Below are 19,715 nucleotides of genomic sequence, written 5' to 3'. Positions count from 1 at the left end.
CTTTGATGAGTTTATGGAGATGATGGTACAATGAGGTTTGTTATAATGGCATATGGCCCATTCGCAACTACTATTAGCAAATATCTCCAGTAGCAGAGATGGGGGTAGGTAGGGCTTTAAGTTACTACAGAGAATTCTTTCCTGTGTGTGTCTGGTGCATGTTGCCCACCTGCTCAGGATCTGATTGCCATATTTGGGGTCAGGAAGGAACTTTTCCCCAGGACAGATTGGCAGAGACCCTGGGGATTTTCGCATTTCTCTGCAGTGTGGGGCACAAGTCACTTACTGATCTGAACTAGTGTAAATGGTGGATTCTCCGTAACTTGAAGTCTTTAAATCATGATTTGAGGACTTCAGTAACACAGCCAGGGCCTATTACAGGAGTGAGTGGGTGAGGTTCTGTGGCCTATAATGTGCAGGTCAGACTAAATAATCATGGTGGCTCCTTTTGGCCTCTGAGTTTGAGAAGCTACGTACACATACTTTCATTTTTATGACAGTTGAAGAGAACCACTCTTCCGTGCAAAATCTTTGAGCTCTTTATAAATATGTTTTGACCCTGACTGCATCTGATTTTTGTGTGTAGTGTATTTATATGTCTAAAATTAATATTAATATATATGTTTTGAGTTTTATTTATAATTTTATGCACCTGACTGCCACATGGCTACTTTCAGTAAAGTGGGTGGGAGCAGAATGAAGGGAGATGCACTGAAATAAGGCCATCTATCTTTAGGCATAAAACTAGGAACATCTCCAAGTTGGGGCACCTTTTGCAGGAATAGGCATCCATAGAGAGAGCGACTAGCTCGCCCACCCTCCTGGCCTAAGCGATGGCCAGAGAGCTAGAAAAAGGGAATCACATTAAGGGTTTGGAAGTGGGGGGTGGGTCTGTAGACCACTAAGCCAAGACTCCAAACTGACTATTGGCCAAGGCTTAGTTTGTAGATTTTCTGTGAGCTGTAAAAATCTGGATTCTAGGTTGGTGGGAAATGGTGGAAAACCCTTCTTAAAGGACCCCCTGATGGACTTTAAGAATGAGTTGTTCTAGTAATATGTAACGTGCTATCAATCACCTTTTTAAAGCCTTCCTGAAAAATTCTGGCAACTGTAAAATGAGCTTGAACCTAGCTCTCCAACCACTCTGCACGGTTAGAGTGGAATTTCTTCCAAATATATATTCAATTCCAGAGGTCGTTGCTTTTGTGGACTTTCATCACCATAGTGAACACCTTGTTACTTCAGGGACTTGCTCATGTGAGCTGGCCCTTTAGATGTGGCTTGTCTGGCTTTGGGCTATTGCTGAGAGGTGTTTGGGAAATGAAAGATTTCAGTGAGATCCCCATGATGCAGAGAACTGCGTGGCCTCCAGGTCCATCAAAGATGAGAATTAGAGGGGAGAGAGAGGGCAAAAAATATCCGATCATTCTAAAAGTTAAGTTGTGGGATGAGGGTGAATATCTTCCCTATCTTCCATGGTTGAAGTCAAAGGAGGGTGAATTTGAGGAGAAGAGTAGAAGGTAGGCAGGCAGTTCTTCAATCTGACTGCTTCAAAGACCCAGTTCAACAGGATAAATTTGCTGGGATGCAACTGGTGTTCAGGGGACCCTTTATATACGTGCTGGATTTGGATTTGTGCTTCAATCTGAGTATTCGTTATGGAAGTCAGAAGGCCTGCTACGAGAGCAGCATCCACTGACACACTGTTGGGGAATGACGATGGGTCTAGGTTGTAGGACAGGCGGAAGGAGCCAGCTACTAATGAGAGCATGCCAGTGCTGCAGATAATACGGTGCCTTCCATGTCTCTTCAAAGAAGCCTCTGTTGCTGTTGTAGACAGTTGGTTTGGGTGATTGAGCATGGCATTGGGAGTCTGGAGCTCATGAGATCTAGCTCTTGTATCACTGACAGGGGTGTGTGGTTTTAGACAAGTCTCTTCTTTCTGCCTTATCACCAGCCTTTCCTCTTCTCCTCCAGCCTTTGATAGTTCTGAGGGGGTAGAGGGTGGGAGTAGCTTTAGCAACCACCAAGGAGCAGGAGGCGGAGAAGAGTCACTGCAGCTGCAGGAGTGTTTAGTCCTCTATTCAGGCTTGCCGGGGCAGAGGGGAAGGAGGAAGAGATCTGGTTGGAATTTGCTGATGAGTCTGCTTAGTAAATAACTTCTTACCTCATATCATTTTACAAGTTGGGCCAGCATTAATTCCAGCTCTGGTAATTACCTTCTGTCAACCTGAATTTCTCTTGCAGTTTCAGTTGGTTACAGTTTCCTTCTCTTTCTGTCTTAAATAGCTGAGGTATGTTGCAGTAGCCTATGAACTTCATTAGCTGTTTAAACCTAGCATTGGCTGCATTTTAGTGTGCTTCAAGTAATCCCTCTATATAGTCTGTATATTACTTTTAAGTTTGTAAAGCTCTTCAAGATTCTTCAGAGATACTCAATTTATATTTAAAATAATCTGCAGGTTTTGTTTCCTCTTCTTGTGCTTGGTCAGTTTATACATTACAGCTTGAAAGTGTATTTGAAACTTAAGAGCTTCATGAAATTATCTTAGTTAGTTAGTTAAATAGACTTTTAACACGTTCCTTTGTTTCCTAGGGTGTTCATTGCCTGTGACTAGTAGCAGCACATCCTCTTTCTCCACTCCTTCTGGAGGATTTCTGGGATTAGACAAATTCAAGAAACCTGAGGGAAGCTGGGACTGTGAAATATGCTTGGTACAAAACAAAGCAGAGGCCACAAAGTGCATAGCTTGTGAGAATGCAAAACCAGGCACCAAACCTGAGCTACAAGGTAATGTTTGCTTCCTGAAGGAAATAATAATTGCACTCTTTCCGTTGTTTTTTTTTTTATCAGTTGTAGTGGAAGATTTGTGTGAATTGCTGCATTTTTTCCGAAGTGTGTGTGTGTGTGTGTGTTGTATATCAGAAAAAAGAAAATAAATGTTCACAAATGACTTGTTAGGGCTCAGCATTGTCTTTGTGTGTATGTGTGAGGAAAATATCTCTTGCTGGGGGCAGGACGGGGAATATATTCTTGTTGTTAAAGTATTCCATATCATCAAATCTGTTAGTTTGAAGTGTATAAAAAGTTTAGGTTTAGAGTGAGTCCTGAGTACAGTTCTTTGATCCTAGTTGGGGATACAGCACCACTCATTTGAGAGGGTCTGTATGATAAAGTAACTGACAATCTACAAACAAAAGGCATTTCTAGTAAAAGTTTTTTTTTTTTTTATATATATAATTGGCTCAGGAGAGGATCAGGACTAGAATAGCAGTGTTGTTGCAGAGCAGGACTTAAGTGCATGTGTCTGTATTACAAATGTAGTCTATTATTCCTTTCTACAGGGTTTGGTACTGCTGCTGTGTCCTCAGATGCTGCTGCACCGTCATTTAAATTTGGTATTCAGTCATCATCCTCTGAGTCATCTCAGACAGTAGGAAGCACAGAAAGTTTTAAATTTGGAGAACAAGGGGGTTTGAAGTTTGGTATTACATCAGAGTCAGGATCTGTAACAAACAACATGACTGGTGGCTTTAATTTCTCTAAAACTTCAGGGGACTTCAAATTTGGAGTCTCTTCCTCCGACTCTAAATCAGAGGAGAGTAAAAGAGACAGTAAGAATAACAATTTTAACTTTGGACTTCTCTCTGGTACAAGCAATCCATCTACTTCAGCATTTCAGTTTGGGACATCTAATCTTGGACAGCAGGAAAAGAAGGAGGAACCTGTTCTAGGGGGTTTCAGTTTTGGCACAAGTTCTACTGCCTCCATTGCTACATCAGAGAATAAAACAGGAGTGAGTGGATTCAGTTTTGGAACGGTGGCAGAAAAGGAAGTTGCAACAACTCCTTTTTTATTTAAAAAGGCAGAGGAGAAAAAAGGTGAAACTCCTTCGGCAAAGGGAGGCTTCAGTTTTGGCAGCATGGAGCCTGCATCTGCCTCACAGTTTGTCTTGGGAAGGACAGAGGAGAAACAGGACACTGTTACCTCTGCTACTTCGTTAGTGTTCAGGAAGACGGTTGACAATGAGGAGCCAAAGGTGCAGTCCATCTTTTCATTTGGGAAGTCTGAGCAGACCAAAGAAGAAAGCACAGCAAAACCCACTTTCAGTTTCAACTTAACAAAACCAGAAGAGAAGGAAACTGAGCAAACAAAGCCAGCTTTTACATTTGGGGCACAAACCAATACTGCAGGTAAAAGAATCTTTTGCTTTAAACTTTAGTTGTCTGGTCAAGTCCATGAAGTAACAAAATTAAGTCACTGCCAAGAAAACAAATATATTCGAGTGATTTGTTCATGTGTTAGGTCTTTAGAAAAGCTTTTGTTTACTACATGAAGATGAATTTACAATTCTGGGTCTTAGAGGATAACAGGATTGTTACAGTTTCTCTATGGACTTCAGTGGAGTTGAATACCATGGATTGAAAAATTGAGAAAATATTTACTGCATGTAAGAACCATTTTCTATTAGGCCTTGCCTAAATACAAAAGTTGTACCTCTTGCTTTCCATACCTCCATAGTTAAAGCAGTACAGCGTGGACGCAGTTATCCCAGTGTAACGGTGCCTTATACCTGTGCAGCGTATTCCAGTGTGGGATGGGGAATATGTTGTACTGCTATAACTGTGGCCACACGAGAAGTTATACCACTATAACTATATCAGTAAAAAAGATAAAATAAATCACAGCCCTAACTGAAATAGTTATACTGGTACAAAATCTGGTACTAGTATATTGTCCCACATTAGTCCATATATTGGTAATATCTCCACCTTTGCAGGTGAAAATGAGCTTTTTAGTGATGTTGCTGCATAGAGGGCTTTCTGGCTGTTAAGTTCCAGTTGTGCCCAACTACCTGTCATGTTTTAAAACCGATTTTTTTTCTCTAAAGGATTAGCAAAGAGTTTTGTCAGTAACTCTGACTAAAAATAGTGTTTTGCAATTAGTCTCTTCACAGTGTTATGTTGTTCAGAATCATAAAACTGCATGATGATGTTGCTAGACAAATAGTAGATGAGGGCTCAGAGTTCTGAGATGAAATACCATGACATAAATATTTACAGTGTTATTTTAATCCCAGAGTCAGTGTCAGCAAGGACTCTTGTTAGTTCTAATTGAAAAGATTTATGACAGTCCTTTGAGGAATTAAGTTCCCCTTTCGGCATAAAGTGGCCCCATCTCCATCCCCAAAGAAAGGGGGAGTTGAAACAGAGACCTAAGTAATAGAAAAATGGAGACTGAGAAATGAAAAGAAGATGCCAGACAATTAAGTCTGAGAAATGGACACAGCAACAGACTTAGTGAAAGCTTAAAGCTTTCCAAAATGTGGGTAAACTTAGTTTAATGTCTTAAAACAAAATGGTTGATGAAGAAATTGGACTGAGGAGGGTTAGTCTTATTTGCTTTTGTAGGAAATCTTGAAGGTACTTAAATATGCATATTTATATATGCACTTTTACCAATTTTAAATTATTTTCCAGATAGCACAGGGGTTAATTAGTAAACTTTAACCCCCATTAGGGATAAACAGGGCACCCTGGAATTTTTGTGAAAGTATAACTAGGGTCTGACCTTGCAGCCTTTACACAGGCTAAGTACTCACTTTAGTTGTTGAGTTTTGCCTGACTTAGGAAAGCAGGATCAGGTCCTTAGATTCACAGTGGGGTGGAGAAGAAAAATCTCTAAATCAGTCTGTCCCTTCTCCCCCCCGAAGTAGGATCCATTTAGCATAGCCATGAAACTATTTGTTCTGATGTCTCTTGGAAAAATTTACTACCAAGCATTTCCGCTACTGGTGGCATAAAAACAAAACAAAAAACCCTAAGTACTTGTACCTATGTAATGCTACTTCATATTTCCTTAGCAAACATCCCTACACTTGCCAGCCACAAGTAGAGCCAAGACAGGAGTGCCTTTCCTCTGCTTTGTAGTCGTCTTCATGAACCCCTCCCCCCCACCCCCCCGATTGTGTTTTTCCTGGGAAAGAGACCAGTTTATGCATTTCACCTTGGTTTTACATAGGTGAGAGAGAAGCCATGAAACTGAAGTGTCATCCAGTGGTGTTGTTGGCATTCAGTGCTTGAAACAAAACGTATGTTGTGCCTTCAGAGCCTCATTTGCCATTCATTTCTAAAGTACTTTATAATTGCTTTCCTTCTTTTCAGATCAAGGGGCAGCAAAGCCAGCCTTTGGTTTCTTGAGCTCTGGTTCCTCCAGCACAGCCATACCAAGCACTTCAGCTAACAGCAGTAGTGTGTTTGGCAGCAGCTCCTCCTCTGCCTCAAATCCTCCACCAGTTGCCGCTGCCTTTTTGTTTGGACAGGCCAGCAACACTGTGAGCAGTTCTGCATTTGGCAATGCTGCTGAATCCAGTGCCCCTCAGTCATTTGGGTTCTCTCAAGAAAACAAACCAGCAACCACATCCTCCAGCACAGGTGCAGCTGTTGGGTCATTTCTCTTTGGTTCAGGAACAAGCAGTAACAATACTGCAACCTCTGGTTTCAACTTTGGGGCCACAACCACATCAAGTTCTACAGGTATGTATACAATTTAGTGCTGGTAATTTCACTGTTGTGGGTAGATGAAGGACCAACACAATTTTATTTCCATCAGCATTTTACTGTGGAGAATACATGGGCTGTGTACAGGGCTATTCAGTAGTCTTTGTACAACAAAGGAGTCACAGTCATTAGTGGGGCTACCTTGTTATGAAAAAAAAATCCTAGCTCTTAGTATTTTTCATCAATAAATCTCAAGGACTTTGTCACAGAAATTTTTAGGAAAAGTCATAAGGCATTCCTATTGGAAAAAGGCATAAGTATTAGAAATAGTTTCAGAGCAAAGTGTCACAGTCGTTGTTTTATACACCACATAACCTCTGTATTTGGTTTTCAGTTCATATAACTAGAGTTCTACTTCCAATATGGAAACCGTAGAGAAATTTGATTGAAGTTATGGAATATTGCTGTACCAGAACCAGTTTTTGAAAATCCAGCCTAACTTCCCAATTCTTTAAAACGTGAAGAGATTAAAAAAAACCAAACAACCTCTTGGAAAAGTTAAAGCCCTCACTAAATGGTCTGGGTCCATTTGTTGCCACAATATTGTTGCTGTCATAGTTACGTTGCTGAGCCCTTGGTTCTCAATTTGCCTCCTCTGCAGCTCAGATCAACTTGACAGCCCTCAGGCTTCTCAGTGAAAATGGTCATTTATTTACCTTCCCACTCTACCTTCCACATGTGAAAATCCTCAAATGTCATTAGTATTTTTAAGCACAGAATTCTTGACTTCTTTACCTTAGTGCAGCCTTCTTCATTAGTGCAGTGTTTAAGCACAACACTCATGCATTTGCTGCTGCTACTATGACCGGTTCATTTAAGATCAGATTTGTTTCTTCCAGGTTAATGGGTTAAGAACAGTGATCCTGTTTATCTCCCACTGATTCAAACAAATTAGAGATTAGAGTCTAAAATCCTAAAATGTGTCATCTAATTTGGCATGAGTTTAAGTTAAACTCAGAGGTACAGGCTCAAACCACCCAGTGATTTAAGTAAAATTTATTTCGTTATTCTTTCTATTAAGAAGCAGAATTTAAATTTGGTTGTCTCCAACCCTCATAACCCGAGAAGTTAAGTTCAGGAACTCCTTGTGCCAGAAGCAGCAGTTCAGAGTTTGGACCTGGAATTGCCATATGAAGAATTCCACATTTTTTAAGAACAAATAATATCCTAACTCTGAATTATGGCTTCTTTGCCAGCAAACCAGGTTGTCACTTTGAATAAATCGCACTGAATCTGAGGCAAAAATGACACATTAATTGACTATTATTTCTAATGCAGAAATCCAAAATTGTATGTGCAATTAAACAAATCTGTTTTCCTTGATTCTAAGTTATAGTGCAGTAGACCATGCTCTTTTCCTCTGTTGTGTAATTGCTGCCTGAAATGTCTTTAGACGAAATGAAAAGTCATTGAAATAGTGACACTTGGCAGATGTTTTCCCTGTGTGTTCAGTTATTACTGTATGTCAGTTATATGCAATACTTAAGTTTCTGTTCTGCTTCCTTGCTTTTCTAGGTTCTTCCTCTTCATTTGTGTTTGGCTCTGGGTCTTCAGCACCTGCTGCTGGTCCAGCATTTGGTGCCAGCCAGACACCAACATTTGGTCAAAGTCAAGGTGCCAGCCAGCCAAATGCTCCAACCTTTGGATCATTATCATCAACTTCATTATTTTCAGCTGGCTCTCAGCCTGCACCTCCAGCCTTCGGGTCTGTGTCAAGCAGTAGTCAGCCTCCTGTGTTTGGACAGCAAGCAAGCCAACAGCCTGGTTTTGGCTCCAGTACAACACCTAATTCCAGTGAGTGCAAGCCCTTCATGTCTGACATTTATTTTGGTCTCAAGATGTAGGTTTGTTTCTAGAAAGAACTCTCCTTAACTGTTCAGTAAGTAATAAGGCTACGTGGGATTTCATGCCAACTTTTGGTAAAACACTACAACTTTTAAGGAATAAATTGTTTTATTTTTTAATCTCCTTTCTCAAACACAGTGCATATTAAACACTTTATTACAGATAAGAAACAGAATCTGATTACTATAACATGTAATGTCCATTAACAGAATTATTCAGTAATTTGCATCATTCGTAGAGGTCAGATGGTACCCCCCACCTTCATCAGAAACTTCCCCACAAAATTCATTAGGGTGAAATTAAGATTTGTTCTCTTTCAAGAATGTTAGTGTTAAAATTAACAAATGTTAGAAAAACACAGTATAAAAATATATGAAACTCACACCACGAGGTTGAAGGCAATGTGACTTGAAGATGAATATACTCTAAGCCTGGACAAGGCCCTGCATTCATGAGGATCCTCCTCTGTCACTGTAGTTTATTATTTTGATTATGGTAGCTTAAGTAGTATTTTCTCAGAATAGAATGCATATTTTTTATTAAAAGGAACAATTTCCCAGCTTCCTTGTCTTTGTGGGAGCTTTATTCACTGACTAGGGGTGCATGCAGTAATTCTATAGAAATTACAAACATCATCTAGGAAAATAAGCAAATAATACAGGTCAGTAATCAGTTATGCCTAGCAACAATATCGACACTTTATTTCTATTCATTTGAAAGACTTAGTCAGCCCTCCCTTGATCTGGTGGCATTTAGAGATCAGTGTCTGTCTGATTACCTGGTCTGCACAGATTATTTAACGTTTATATTGTGGTAGTGCCTAACTCCTTGCATTAGGTGTTAGACGAACATATGGACTGTTGTTGAGCTTTCAGGGTGGTGAATTTATAAACTTCTTAGCACAGTATAAAATGTTTGCTTAAATATCAAAACCACACACTCAACTGTAAAGTGAGACTTTATTTACAGCTAGGCTTGTAGCTATAAGGTTACTGCTGTAACAGAAAATAGGGAAACAGTTTTAAAAGGGCACGATAATACCCTTAAATGTTATGACTCATTCTTAATAGAAAAATTGAAAAGAAAGTTAGATTTATGTATTTTTTGCATTTCACTCAGTTTGGACAGTGAAAGTACAGTAGTCAGTTTCATTTTTTAATGGATTTTGTTTGTCCTGTAACACAGGGCTGGGTTGTAAACACTGCAAGGGAACGTTCAAATCCAAATAAACTGTTCAGATTGAAATAGTCAGGCCCTAGTCCTGCAGTGGGTGTAGTCCTCATCGTAAGTCTGGGGTTTAATGATTAACTTGAAATCTAAACTACCTTCAGCAATTTTTAAAAATTGCCTACCTTTTGTTTCAGGCAGTACACCTACCCTGGAGTCTGCCTCCCGGTTTTAATGGTTTTGCATTAATGGTTTTGTACAACGTTTACGCTTCAAAATAAAAAAATACAATAAGAATGAAAATGAACATTATTTTATTTTATACTTAGGCACCTAGCTAAATAGCCTAAATTTTAGAAGCTCTCCTATAGATTTAAGAGACTGACTTTAGGGACCCACTTTTTAAAAAATCTTAACTTAGGTTCAGTAACACTTTTTTTTAACAGCACCAAAATTTGTGTGTAAGCCCTGGGAGTGTCCCTTGAAGTTGAAATCACAGAGTTGTGACTTTAGTATTGAAAAATGTAAGTTGCAAAGAAGTACTTGGTTAATAAGAGCGAGGTGCCTTGCCTTGCCTTACCTAGAAGGGTTCTGTTCTGGAGCCTCTGTCTGTAACTGCGTCCTCTCACTGAAAGCCTGTGTGAATATGTTGAAACTCTTTTGTTTGATAATAAACAATACTTGAATACAATTCTTGGTTCAGAAAACTTTATAGTATGTATTTTGATTTATGAATGACCAGATAAATTGTAAACCACTCCAAGTATTATGCATAAATCCAACCTGTGGGAGGCATTGCCTGTGATTATAAATATATTTTAAGTATAGCTCCTCAATGTGCTTTTCAAAAGGCTTCCTAAAAATGTTCAGACCATTCAAAATATGCCACATGCCCTGCTTTTATAATGAATTATTCTGACTTCTAAAGGCACATAATCTGAAATGCACAAATATCCAGAATAAAGAGGAATTGACTGTCACGTACCCTAAATGACTTTAATAAACCTGCTGCACATATTAAAAGTTGCTGCACTCACAGGGCCATCACCTTGTATCTGAATCAGCAATGCTGCAGTAGATGTTGGCTTAAAAGTCCCAGTCCTCCATGAAGTTGCCCCACTTAAATGAGTGAATACTTTTAGTGTAGGTTTTAGCAATAGCGACTTTGGTATCACTGCTTTAGGGAAGCCTGTAGTCTTGTTGTGACACAAACTTATATGATAGAATGGCAAAGGGGAAGAATCGTGGTTTTTTTGTTGTTGGTTTTTTTTTTTTGCATCGGATGGGGGAGTTAAACATAGACTTTGTCTTTTTTAGGTGCTGTATTCCAGTTCGGAAGTAGTAATAATTTCAGCTTCACAAGTAATAACCCAGGAGTATTTAATTTTGGTGCACCAGCACCACCAACCCAGCCTTCTGGCTCTTCAGGATTTCCATTTAACCCGACTCCATCATTTGCAATGGGGTAAGAATATCTTTTAAGTGACTAAAAGGGTGATGGTGGTGGGGAGGAATAAGGATCCTAATTCATAGGAATTATAGCTGTTAGAGTTAAGTATGTGCAGCTTCCAACTCCCAAATCAGTCTTCATTTACATGATTACTTTAGGTGTTCACATGAACAATGAGCTCCATATAAATACTTAGACTGAATTATGTTAAAAGTGCCAGATTTGGCACCCAAAACGACTAGTCAGTCATCATCTTAAAGGGGCCCCGTTTTCAGATGTTGAGCATCCATCCTCTGAAGATCAAGTACTTTTTAAAGGTTTCAGAGTAGCAGCTGTGAAGTGAGCTGTAGCTCACGAAAGCTTATGCTCAAATAAATTGGTTAGTCTCTGAGGTGCCACAAGTCCTCCTGTACTTTTTGAAGTGTCTCAAGTGAGGCATGAAAATTAGGCTGCCTTTCATGTTTTCAGACCTTGCATCTACTTTAAAGCCAGCAACTTATTCATTTTGTTCTGTGTGTAATACAGTAAATGTGGGTGTTTGTTTTGTTTCTGGAATCCTTCTCTTGCTGTGGATTTTATGAAGTTTGGGCCTAGCTAATTGCTGTCAGAATACATATGATGATTTTAAATTATTCCAGAAAGATCCTGAGATTTGCAGTGGCAGCATGCTAGACTTTTGACTACTTCTGAATTCTTTTGACAGGTCTAACGGGAAAAATGTGTTCTCTGCTTCTGGATCTTCAGTTTCTGGGCGGAAGATAAAGACTGCAGTTAGACGTAGAAAATAATTGTCAGTCGTTATTAGACAGCAATTTTCACAACAGCTGGTGCCCTGCACTTATTGGATTGTACCTCATGCTGGGTTTAGCTGAAGTCAGATCTGCCTAAAGAAATTCAAAACTCTGCTGTCTTTTTCCCCATTTAGTTTTTCTGGTAAGAGGTAGAGTTGGCAACAGGAAAGTTCTCAAGCAAAACTATTTTAGAATCCAGTAATTTCTTTATTCAGACTTGGCATGGTCTGGCTATAGACATGACGATAGCCTGCACAGCAAATAGCTTTGTATAATACCTCTTCATCTGCACCACTGTGTGCGTTCATTTGCGTTTACTGACGCCTCAAACTTGTAATTATATCAGTGAAGGGATTCTGTATAGAGTAGAGAATGTTGATAATGAATGATTTCTATGCTGAGTTTGTGCTGGTGTATGTGTGAAGTGAGTGAGTTGGGTGTATTGTGCACTAAAATTTTCTGATAGAGGAAGACTGATTAAAGGATGGTCCCTGCTAAGGACTTGTTAGATCTGTAGTTCTCCATTTAATAATTATATGCTATTTCTATATTTTCATTCTTACGGCTCTTTATCACCTGTCTCGCCTTTTTGTTATTTTATTATGAAAAAGTGTAAATACAATTTTGTTTCTCTTTTTTGGCATAACAGATCTGTGAACTTGAAATTTTAATTTTGTGTTATGGCAATTTTTGTTTAGTATTGTCTCAGATTTTATTATGTAAATCCCATTATTCAAAGTTGCCTAAATCCATTTGGAAAAATCTTTAAATAAAATTGGGAATTCTTAAAGTGAGTTTATTGGCTTTTCTGATCCATTTTTGTTTGGACCAAAAACCAGTATTGTACAAAGTATTAAGTATATATTTTTATATTTACAGAAATGGACTGTGGTGACTTTGGATAATAAGGAAAAGTTTAATATTAAAGCCATGTTTATTACAGTATAATTAACATGTTAAACCATGGGATAAATGCCATCAATAAAAATTATGAAATATTGTCTGTGGTAGTTTTAACTCACATTGAAACCTATCTGTAAGATGAAGCATTGTGTCCACCAGAATAGAGGTCATACCTCTCTGCAACGTTTCTGCTTTTAACAGAAATACGGAGATTGGTATAAATGTGTGCTCTGTGATTTAATGGATCCTCGAAACGAGGGGATGTTTAAACTTCTCAACCCAGAGGGGCTGTAACTGGTTACTTACCTAGAGCCTGAGGGCTGTACCTAATTTGCATATACATTTACATACTTTTAAAAATCAAAATAAATGCACATAACCATAATATTTGCCTGTACTCGTATTTTACTTGATTTAATTAAAATTGCTGCTGCGTGGATTTCAACAGCACTGAAAACCAACCAAAAAGTCAAGGCATTCAGAGAGCTGTAGCATATGGGACTGAGGTGAGGCCCAGAGCATCTCAAACTGCAAAGCACTTGCTGGTGACTTGGTTACATAGGCCTGGCTCCTTGTCCTTGTTCCAGCTGTTAAATATTTTCCTAGTATTCTTCTATGTAATTGTCACAGGGCTCTTAAGTGATTGCAAATAGGAAGGGATGGTGGTCTGTGAGACTCTAGTGAGGATGTTAGAAAGCCTCTGAACCTAGAATAATTTTAGGGAAAAATCCTAAAATCCCTACCACCAGGTCATCTGGTATGGTGGCTTCCACTGTACTGATTAAAACTTCTAAGGCAGCAGTAAGTATTTCTTGCAGTGAGCTGGTGGAAGACAAGCTGATCTCAGAGCTCGCTGGGGAATGGTCAGACAGCCACTTCTGCTGCCAGAATTTAACAATCTGTACTTGCCAATATTGTTCACAGTCCAGAAACAGACTAGTGGGAGGATTACATAAGTAAGGAGGCATTCCTGGAACTAAGGGTGTCTTGACAAAAACATCCATTTCCCTGTGGAAACAAGCTACCGCCGATTGTTACTGTGAAGGTGGTCCAGAGGTTTATCCAACTGGATGTTCAGAAACATGGATTGGCTGGAACCCAGATATCCATTCTACTGTGTTAATAATTTAAGTTATGTTACGTGTGCTGAGGAGCTACAGGTGGTTAACACTTCAAACTTCTCTGCTGTAGACAAATCCAAAGCCTACTCCGAGGAAGACTCCTCACTTAAGCATTGAACATAATGTTCTAGCCTATTAGAATTACCAAAGCAAACTAGTACTAAAAATTTTAAAAGTGAGGTGTTTTGATAGCTAAGATATTTATGGTCAATCACACATCAAATTATATTTTGAAACAGCTTTGTAGTTAAATGTGCTAGTCACCTCTGAAAATGGGGAATTTGTCATACTCTTAGCTGCTTAATTTCAGTAGCTTGACTGTGCTGGAACCTCAAGTTTCTCTTCATTTCCAAAATGGAGGGTTTGACAGACTTCTATCTTGCTGTAAAACCCTAGTGGAGACAAGGTGGAGGTATTTTTTAACAAAGTCTGTAGTAGTCTCACCTAGCTCCATTGCTCTAAGCAACCTCAGAAGACTTAATAAAAAGTATGCTAGTCTGTTTCCAGTAGGGCTCCCCTAAGTGGAGCTGTACATGTGATAGGGGCAGATTTAAACGGAGTGAAGTGGGGAGCTACCCCTTCAGCTTACTGTACTGATCACCTTTGCAAACAGTAATTACCTGTTTCAAGGGTTCACTCTCTGTACACTGCTGTTGCCACACATTAGCTAAACTCAAGTGACTGGCTGCACAAAATGATTAGATGAGCTGCAAGGTCTCCCTACTTTATTAAAGCCAGGTCTACATTTGGAAGGCTTTGCTGGAATAGCTGTGTCAGCATACCACATTGGCAAAGCTCTCCTACTGTGGACACTTTTACTGGTATAACCAAAACCAGCAGCTGGGGTGTTTCCCACATCCCTGGCCTCCCATGAGAGAAAGAGATTATACTAGCAATAACACTGTTTTGCTGGTATAAGTGCATGTATTTGAGGGGCTTTTTTTGATCTGGCCTAACCTGAGCTTCAGTTTGTAGCAGATGATGGGCGAACTCGCTCAGGTTTAAAGCACCTAATTCAAACTTAAGATTTGTATATGGACAGGAGGTGGGTTAAGGCAACACAAGTTATATGTTGAGTTAACACTTCAGTAAAGATAAGCCCTGAAAGTTACCAAGGAATTATTTTCACCCTCTCCCACTGTGGGCAGAAAATGGCCTCCACACAGGAAGGAAGGAAATTGTAGCAGTTCCTACAGTATGCCTGAAGTGTTAGCTAAACCTTTAAAATAAACATCCCTTTTATCCTAGCCAAGCCATACTTACAGTGAAGAGCTACTGATGCTCTACAGGAAAAAATGTCAACTGGTGGCAACTCTCCAGCAATAGTATTAGCAACTTCCAGAGCTGCAACTCTTCCCATTGCTGCAAGGATTCTGCATCTGAGTTAACTTTGTTATAAAGCAAAGCACACACTCCTACCAGGTAATTTCTTCTGAAATATGCCTAAAGACTGAAGCAGAACATTCTTCTTGCAAAGAGAACGTTTCAACCTCCCACCTTTAGGTAGTCTCCTTCACAGACCTCTGAATTTTAATATCTAGGCTGATCTTAATCACTCCTCAACAATACAACACTTCTCCAAAAGAGGAGACACACTTCAGTCCATGATTAGCTTGTCCTTTTTCCCTGTCTCTATCTTTACCTTGCATCTTTCATACCTAATGCTTTAGCTGAAGTAGGAATACAAAAGGGTACTTGTATTTTATACAGACCAGCCTACAGTCAGACTGGCAAAAAGCACAACTGACAAGCCATTCATTTTCCACAAGCACAGCTGAACGATCCAGTTTTGTGATAAGTATAGCATAACTTGGTCACATTTAATTTATAGTCTACTGTTAATTTAGAAGTGAATTCTTAAAGCTTACATTGTAAATAGGCAAACAGCTGTAGATTAACTTTATGAATGACAGCAAGCTATGACCAAGTGCTGATAATTCAAAGGAATTAATTTCAAAACTCAAATGTTTGTGGTAATGTCACTCTTCATATAAAAGGACACTTCAGGGCTTAGATTTTTATTGAGGAACTGAATGGTATAAATTGTCTTTGAAGTATCAGACGACTGAATACCCTGACCAGTTCCAAACAAAACAGTGACGGCAAGCACCTATTTGAGTGTGAGAAACAGACTTAAGCCAGAGGCAGTGACATTTGAATTCAAGTACTTTGTAGAAACAGACTTTTATTTGAGATAAGATTAAATATATAAACAAGAGGAAGTAAACAGTTAACTGCAGCAATTCACCATAAATCTGGTCATCTGATTGACATCTTGAGCACTTAAGAGCAGAACCTTAACATGAGATGTCAAGTTTTTTTCTTGATTCTACAATCTCTGAAGTTTTGCTCTAGTACAGCCTCACTATGGTGCAACAGACAACACAAAGTATCATCTATAGGCAACTGATAAGGTAACATGCAGCCTTTTGTGATACAGAGAATGAATTCATTTATATAGCAGAAACTAGATTCCTGTTTAGAATGCTATGAGCCTTTCAGAAATCTGATTTGGGTGTTGGTTAGGACTAATCTTAAGAGTTCAAAAATGCATGTCTTCAGGGAGAAGACCCATACATCATTAGAACAATTTTATGCTGGTACAATTAAGCTTGAGCCACACCTATAAGACATTCCCCCAAGAGTTTGGGGTGTTAGACATTACAGCCTTAGTGAATAAGGATTAAATGGGAAGTTATATTCTGTCTAGCCAGTGGAATGATATTTTACCTTAACTACACTATTTACTGTTAAATTTATTAAAACTGTACACTTATTTTTGAAGGAAAAGTATGTGCAAAATACACCTTGCAAAGGTGGCTCCTTTTAATGCTAATGATTTCTTCCCTAAAATAGCAAGCCTAGCTCCAGTTGTTTGCAATGACTACAGTGTAAAATAAACCCACTACTTTTTAAATCTTTTCTTCAACTGTAATTTCTTTGGACAGGGCTCATTGGACTGTTTGTACAGTGCCATCATAATTTGGGGCAGGGGCACTCTTTTAATACAAAAAAAAAAGATGTCTAATTGATGATGGGTCTAGGTTTGGAATCTGGGTCTCCAGATGAGACAGGTTTGGTCAGTGTCCTGACTTTAGATACAAGCAGAAGGTTGCCCATCAAGCCAAATAGCCACCCATATCTCAGGGATGGGCAAAATTTTTGGCCTGAGGGCCACATCTGCCTGGGGAAATTATATGCAGGGCAATGAATGTTGGGTTGGGGCACAGAAAGGGGATCAGGCCAGAGGGTTGGGGGCTCAAGGCAGGGGGCTCAGGCCTGTGCGTACCACTCCCAAAGCTCCCATTAGGTGCAGTTCCCCATTCCTGGCCAATGGGAGTTGCAGGGGGCAGTACCTGCAGGTGAGGGCAGCACACAGAGCGCCCCTCCAAGGGGCCACAGGGATGTGGTGCCAGCCGCTTCTGGGAGCATCGCAGGGCCAGGGCAGGCTAGGAGGATGCCTTAGCCCCGCTGCATCATGGGGCTGGCAATCCTGCAGGCCGGATCCAGCCCACAGGCTGTAGTTTGCCCTCCCCTGCCATATCTGTACTGAAAAGCAATGGCTTAAGCAGAGTTAGCCAGTCATCTCTATCTAGCAGTAGTTCATATTCACTGTTACTGTCATTCTCCCAAAACCCTTTAATTATACTAGTATGACTAACTCAGCTATTCAAGGTTGTGGTGTAGATTCATCTCCCAGCTTTCTGTCATCTAACCTATTCATGCTAGTATTGTAGCCAAATAGTTCTGCTTACAGCATGTGCAGAACAGGAACTGCTTAGTAAGGGACGGGGAGGGGAGGGGGACACCACACACAATGTGCTGGTGAAACCTGCTGCCCTATCACACAGTGAAACCAGAAAGGAAAGTAGAATATGGTTGTATTTGTACTGTGGCTGAACTCAGTGTTCATCGACTTCATCAGTTCTAGGAATGAGTATTAGCTGAGGTTCAGATTATAAACAGTAGCTCTGCAGTTTAAGAAATTGGCGGTTTCTAGGCAAGACTTAAAAATTACAATGTGTAAGTGGAGACAAAGTTTACAAGAAGCAGTGAGCTGACTCTGGGATGGGGGAGCGGGGGAATCTAATCATGCAAATGAATATACACATCTCTGTAAAGCAGACAATTCAACCTTTTGCAAGTAGTAACCAAAAAGCAGATTAAACACCACAGTAGTGAAAATTAGTACAGCTTTATGCTTCCTTAGATCAGAACACTTCAATACTTAGCCCTAACGATACACCAAATAATCGTTAAAATGCTGAACTATTATGAAAGTTGATAGTGGCACTCACCTTCCTAAATTATTTCATTAACAGTACAAATGCTTGTTCTATGTTTAAATTGCACATTTTCAAATACCCTCCCACAACACCCTCTTGCACAAAGTAGATGACAGTCAAGAGTAACTGCTGCAACCACTTGTCAATATTTAGTCCTAAGCCAACTACAGACAGTAATGGGGAATTCCAATTCATTAAAAAAAAAAAACACACTTAAGCTTTTAACAAAAAGTTGGCATTGTTCTTCAGAAGCTCTTTCCCAGTCAATATTACATGAATAAACATAAATGTTAACAAAGCTATGTAATCATGCAAAATATTAGGCTTCTTTATTCATCAGTAGGATCCAAGTTATTTGCATATAGCAGTGACTAGGCAGAATTTTAAAATATAAAGTGAAAACCAATTTTTGAACTTATCTATACAGTTAGCCATAATTTGTGTTCTGGTTGATATTTCTACATGCTACATATAAACTCCATCTATCAGTTTACATAGTCTATCTGCAACAATTTGAGGGAAGTAAAAACTTTCCTTCCCCTACAAACAGAAGCAACCATTTTCACCTTTTGTTTGTAACCATGTTAATTTTATAGCTCTGAAGTTATTTACACAAACCTAATTCACAAATACCACAGTAACTTATTCTTCCCACAAAGTAGTAGTAACTTAATTTACCTCTTCATTAGGACAGACATAAATAGTAAGTGACTTAATGCTTAACACAATCATGCAAAAAACCTGCCACAATACATGTTTCGATAAGACATTTAAAAAGTGGTAAAGAAATACAATTCTTGAAGTGAAGGAGTTCACTAAGCCTTTTAGGGGTTGATAATACCCAACCACGGCACAATGCATCGGTTTAATGGAAACATTAGCTATATTTTTGCCTCCATCCCCCAAAGAAACACTGCAATCCCCTCTAAGGGACAGTTTCTGTAATGTGTTTTGTAAACATCAACATAGACGACAACTACATTCTCCAGCTTATTTTTGCCATAAAATAATCAAGTTGTAGAACTAGTACTTCTTAAGATGGCAATATTTCCAGGCATCTCCCTTCTGGAGACTGAGAGATACTGTCCTTTATGGATAAATATAAGCAGTTTCCTTCCCGTCAATCTAATGTTAATACTTCCCAAATTGAATAGGTACTATTTCTCTGAAACCTCTTTGGCATTTAAGAAAAATCAATACTTCCAAGATAATCATTGCCACCATACTGGAATGACTCATTGTTTAACGTCCGAATCTGTCTCCAGTTAGTTTGGGCAAGCAATACTGATGGTCTTCTTTACTTTGTTTTTTAGGAGTTAAAAAAAGTTTGGTAATCTGGGCTTCTTTTGGTATCATCTGACTCCATTTCTTCTTACCACAATAGTTCCTGCTACAATGTCATAGGCTGTTCTATTATGCTGAAAAAATAGCAGCGTAATGAATGCAGGAAAAAAGGAAGCAATAGAAAAATTCTTGATCAAGGCTCGTATTGTAGACCTAGAATGAGAAGGAAATCGGCTTGTTTTAATTTTCAGTCCCTGCCCAGAGTAGTTTTGCCACTGATCCAGTACCTTAAAGTTATACAGCACAA

The 19,715-nt window shown here is 39.2% G+C and overlaps 2 protein-coding genes across 8 annotated transcripts in view; one reads left to right on the top strand and one right to left on the bottom strand.

Moving 5' to 3' along the window:
* NUP153 (nucleoporin 153) overlaps positions 1 to 13,102 on the top strand; it is a 62,666-nt gene extending 49,564 nt beyond the window's left edge. For 6 of the 7 annotated variants that reach the window (XM_073331994.1, XM_073331999.1, XM_073331998.1 and 3 more), the window contains 6 exons: positions 2,597 to 2,791; positions 3,346 to 4,194; positions 6,166 to 6,537; positions 8,077 to 8,355; positions 10,891 to 11,038; positions 11,727 to 13,102. In XM_073331994.1, the coding sequence (XP_073188095.1) occupies positions 2,597 to 2,791; positions 3,346 to 4,194; positions 6,166 to 6,537; positions 8,077 to 8,355; positions 10,891 to 11,038; positions 11,727 to 11,811 (1,928 nt within the window). In that variant the 3' untranslated portion in view covers positions 11,812 to 13,102. Of the gene's footprint in view, positions 1 to 2,596; positions 2,792 to 3,345; positions 4,195 to 6,165; positions 6,538 to 8,076; positions 8,356 to 10,890 lie in introns of all 7 variants that reach the window. The other variant, XM_073331997.2, reaches the window with a different exon arrangement.
* Positions 11,591 to 19,715, bottom strand: part of FAM8A1 (family with sequence similarity 8 member A1) — a 26,082-nt gene continuing 17,957 nt past the window's right edge. The window contains exon 5 of the mRNA XM_073332000.2: positions 11,591 to 19,621. Coding sequence (XP_073188101.1) covers positions 19,477 to 19,621 — 145 coding nt within the window. The 3' untranslated portion in view covers positions 11,591 to 19,476. The remainder of the gene's footprint in view (positions 19,622 to 19,715) is intronic.

This window comes from Lepidochelys kempii, chromosome 2 (assembly GCF_965140285.1).
Source record: "Lepidochelys kempii isolate rLepKem1 chromosome 2, rLepKem1.hap1, whole genome shotgun sequence".
In the NCBI taxonomy this organism is placed as follows: Eukaryota; Metazoa; Chordata; order Testudines; family Cheloniidae; genus Lepidochelys; species Lepidochelys kempii.
This window is presented reverse-complemented; position numbering and strand designations above follow the sequence as displayed.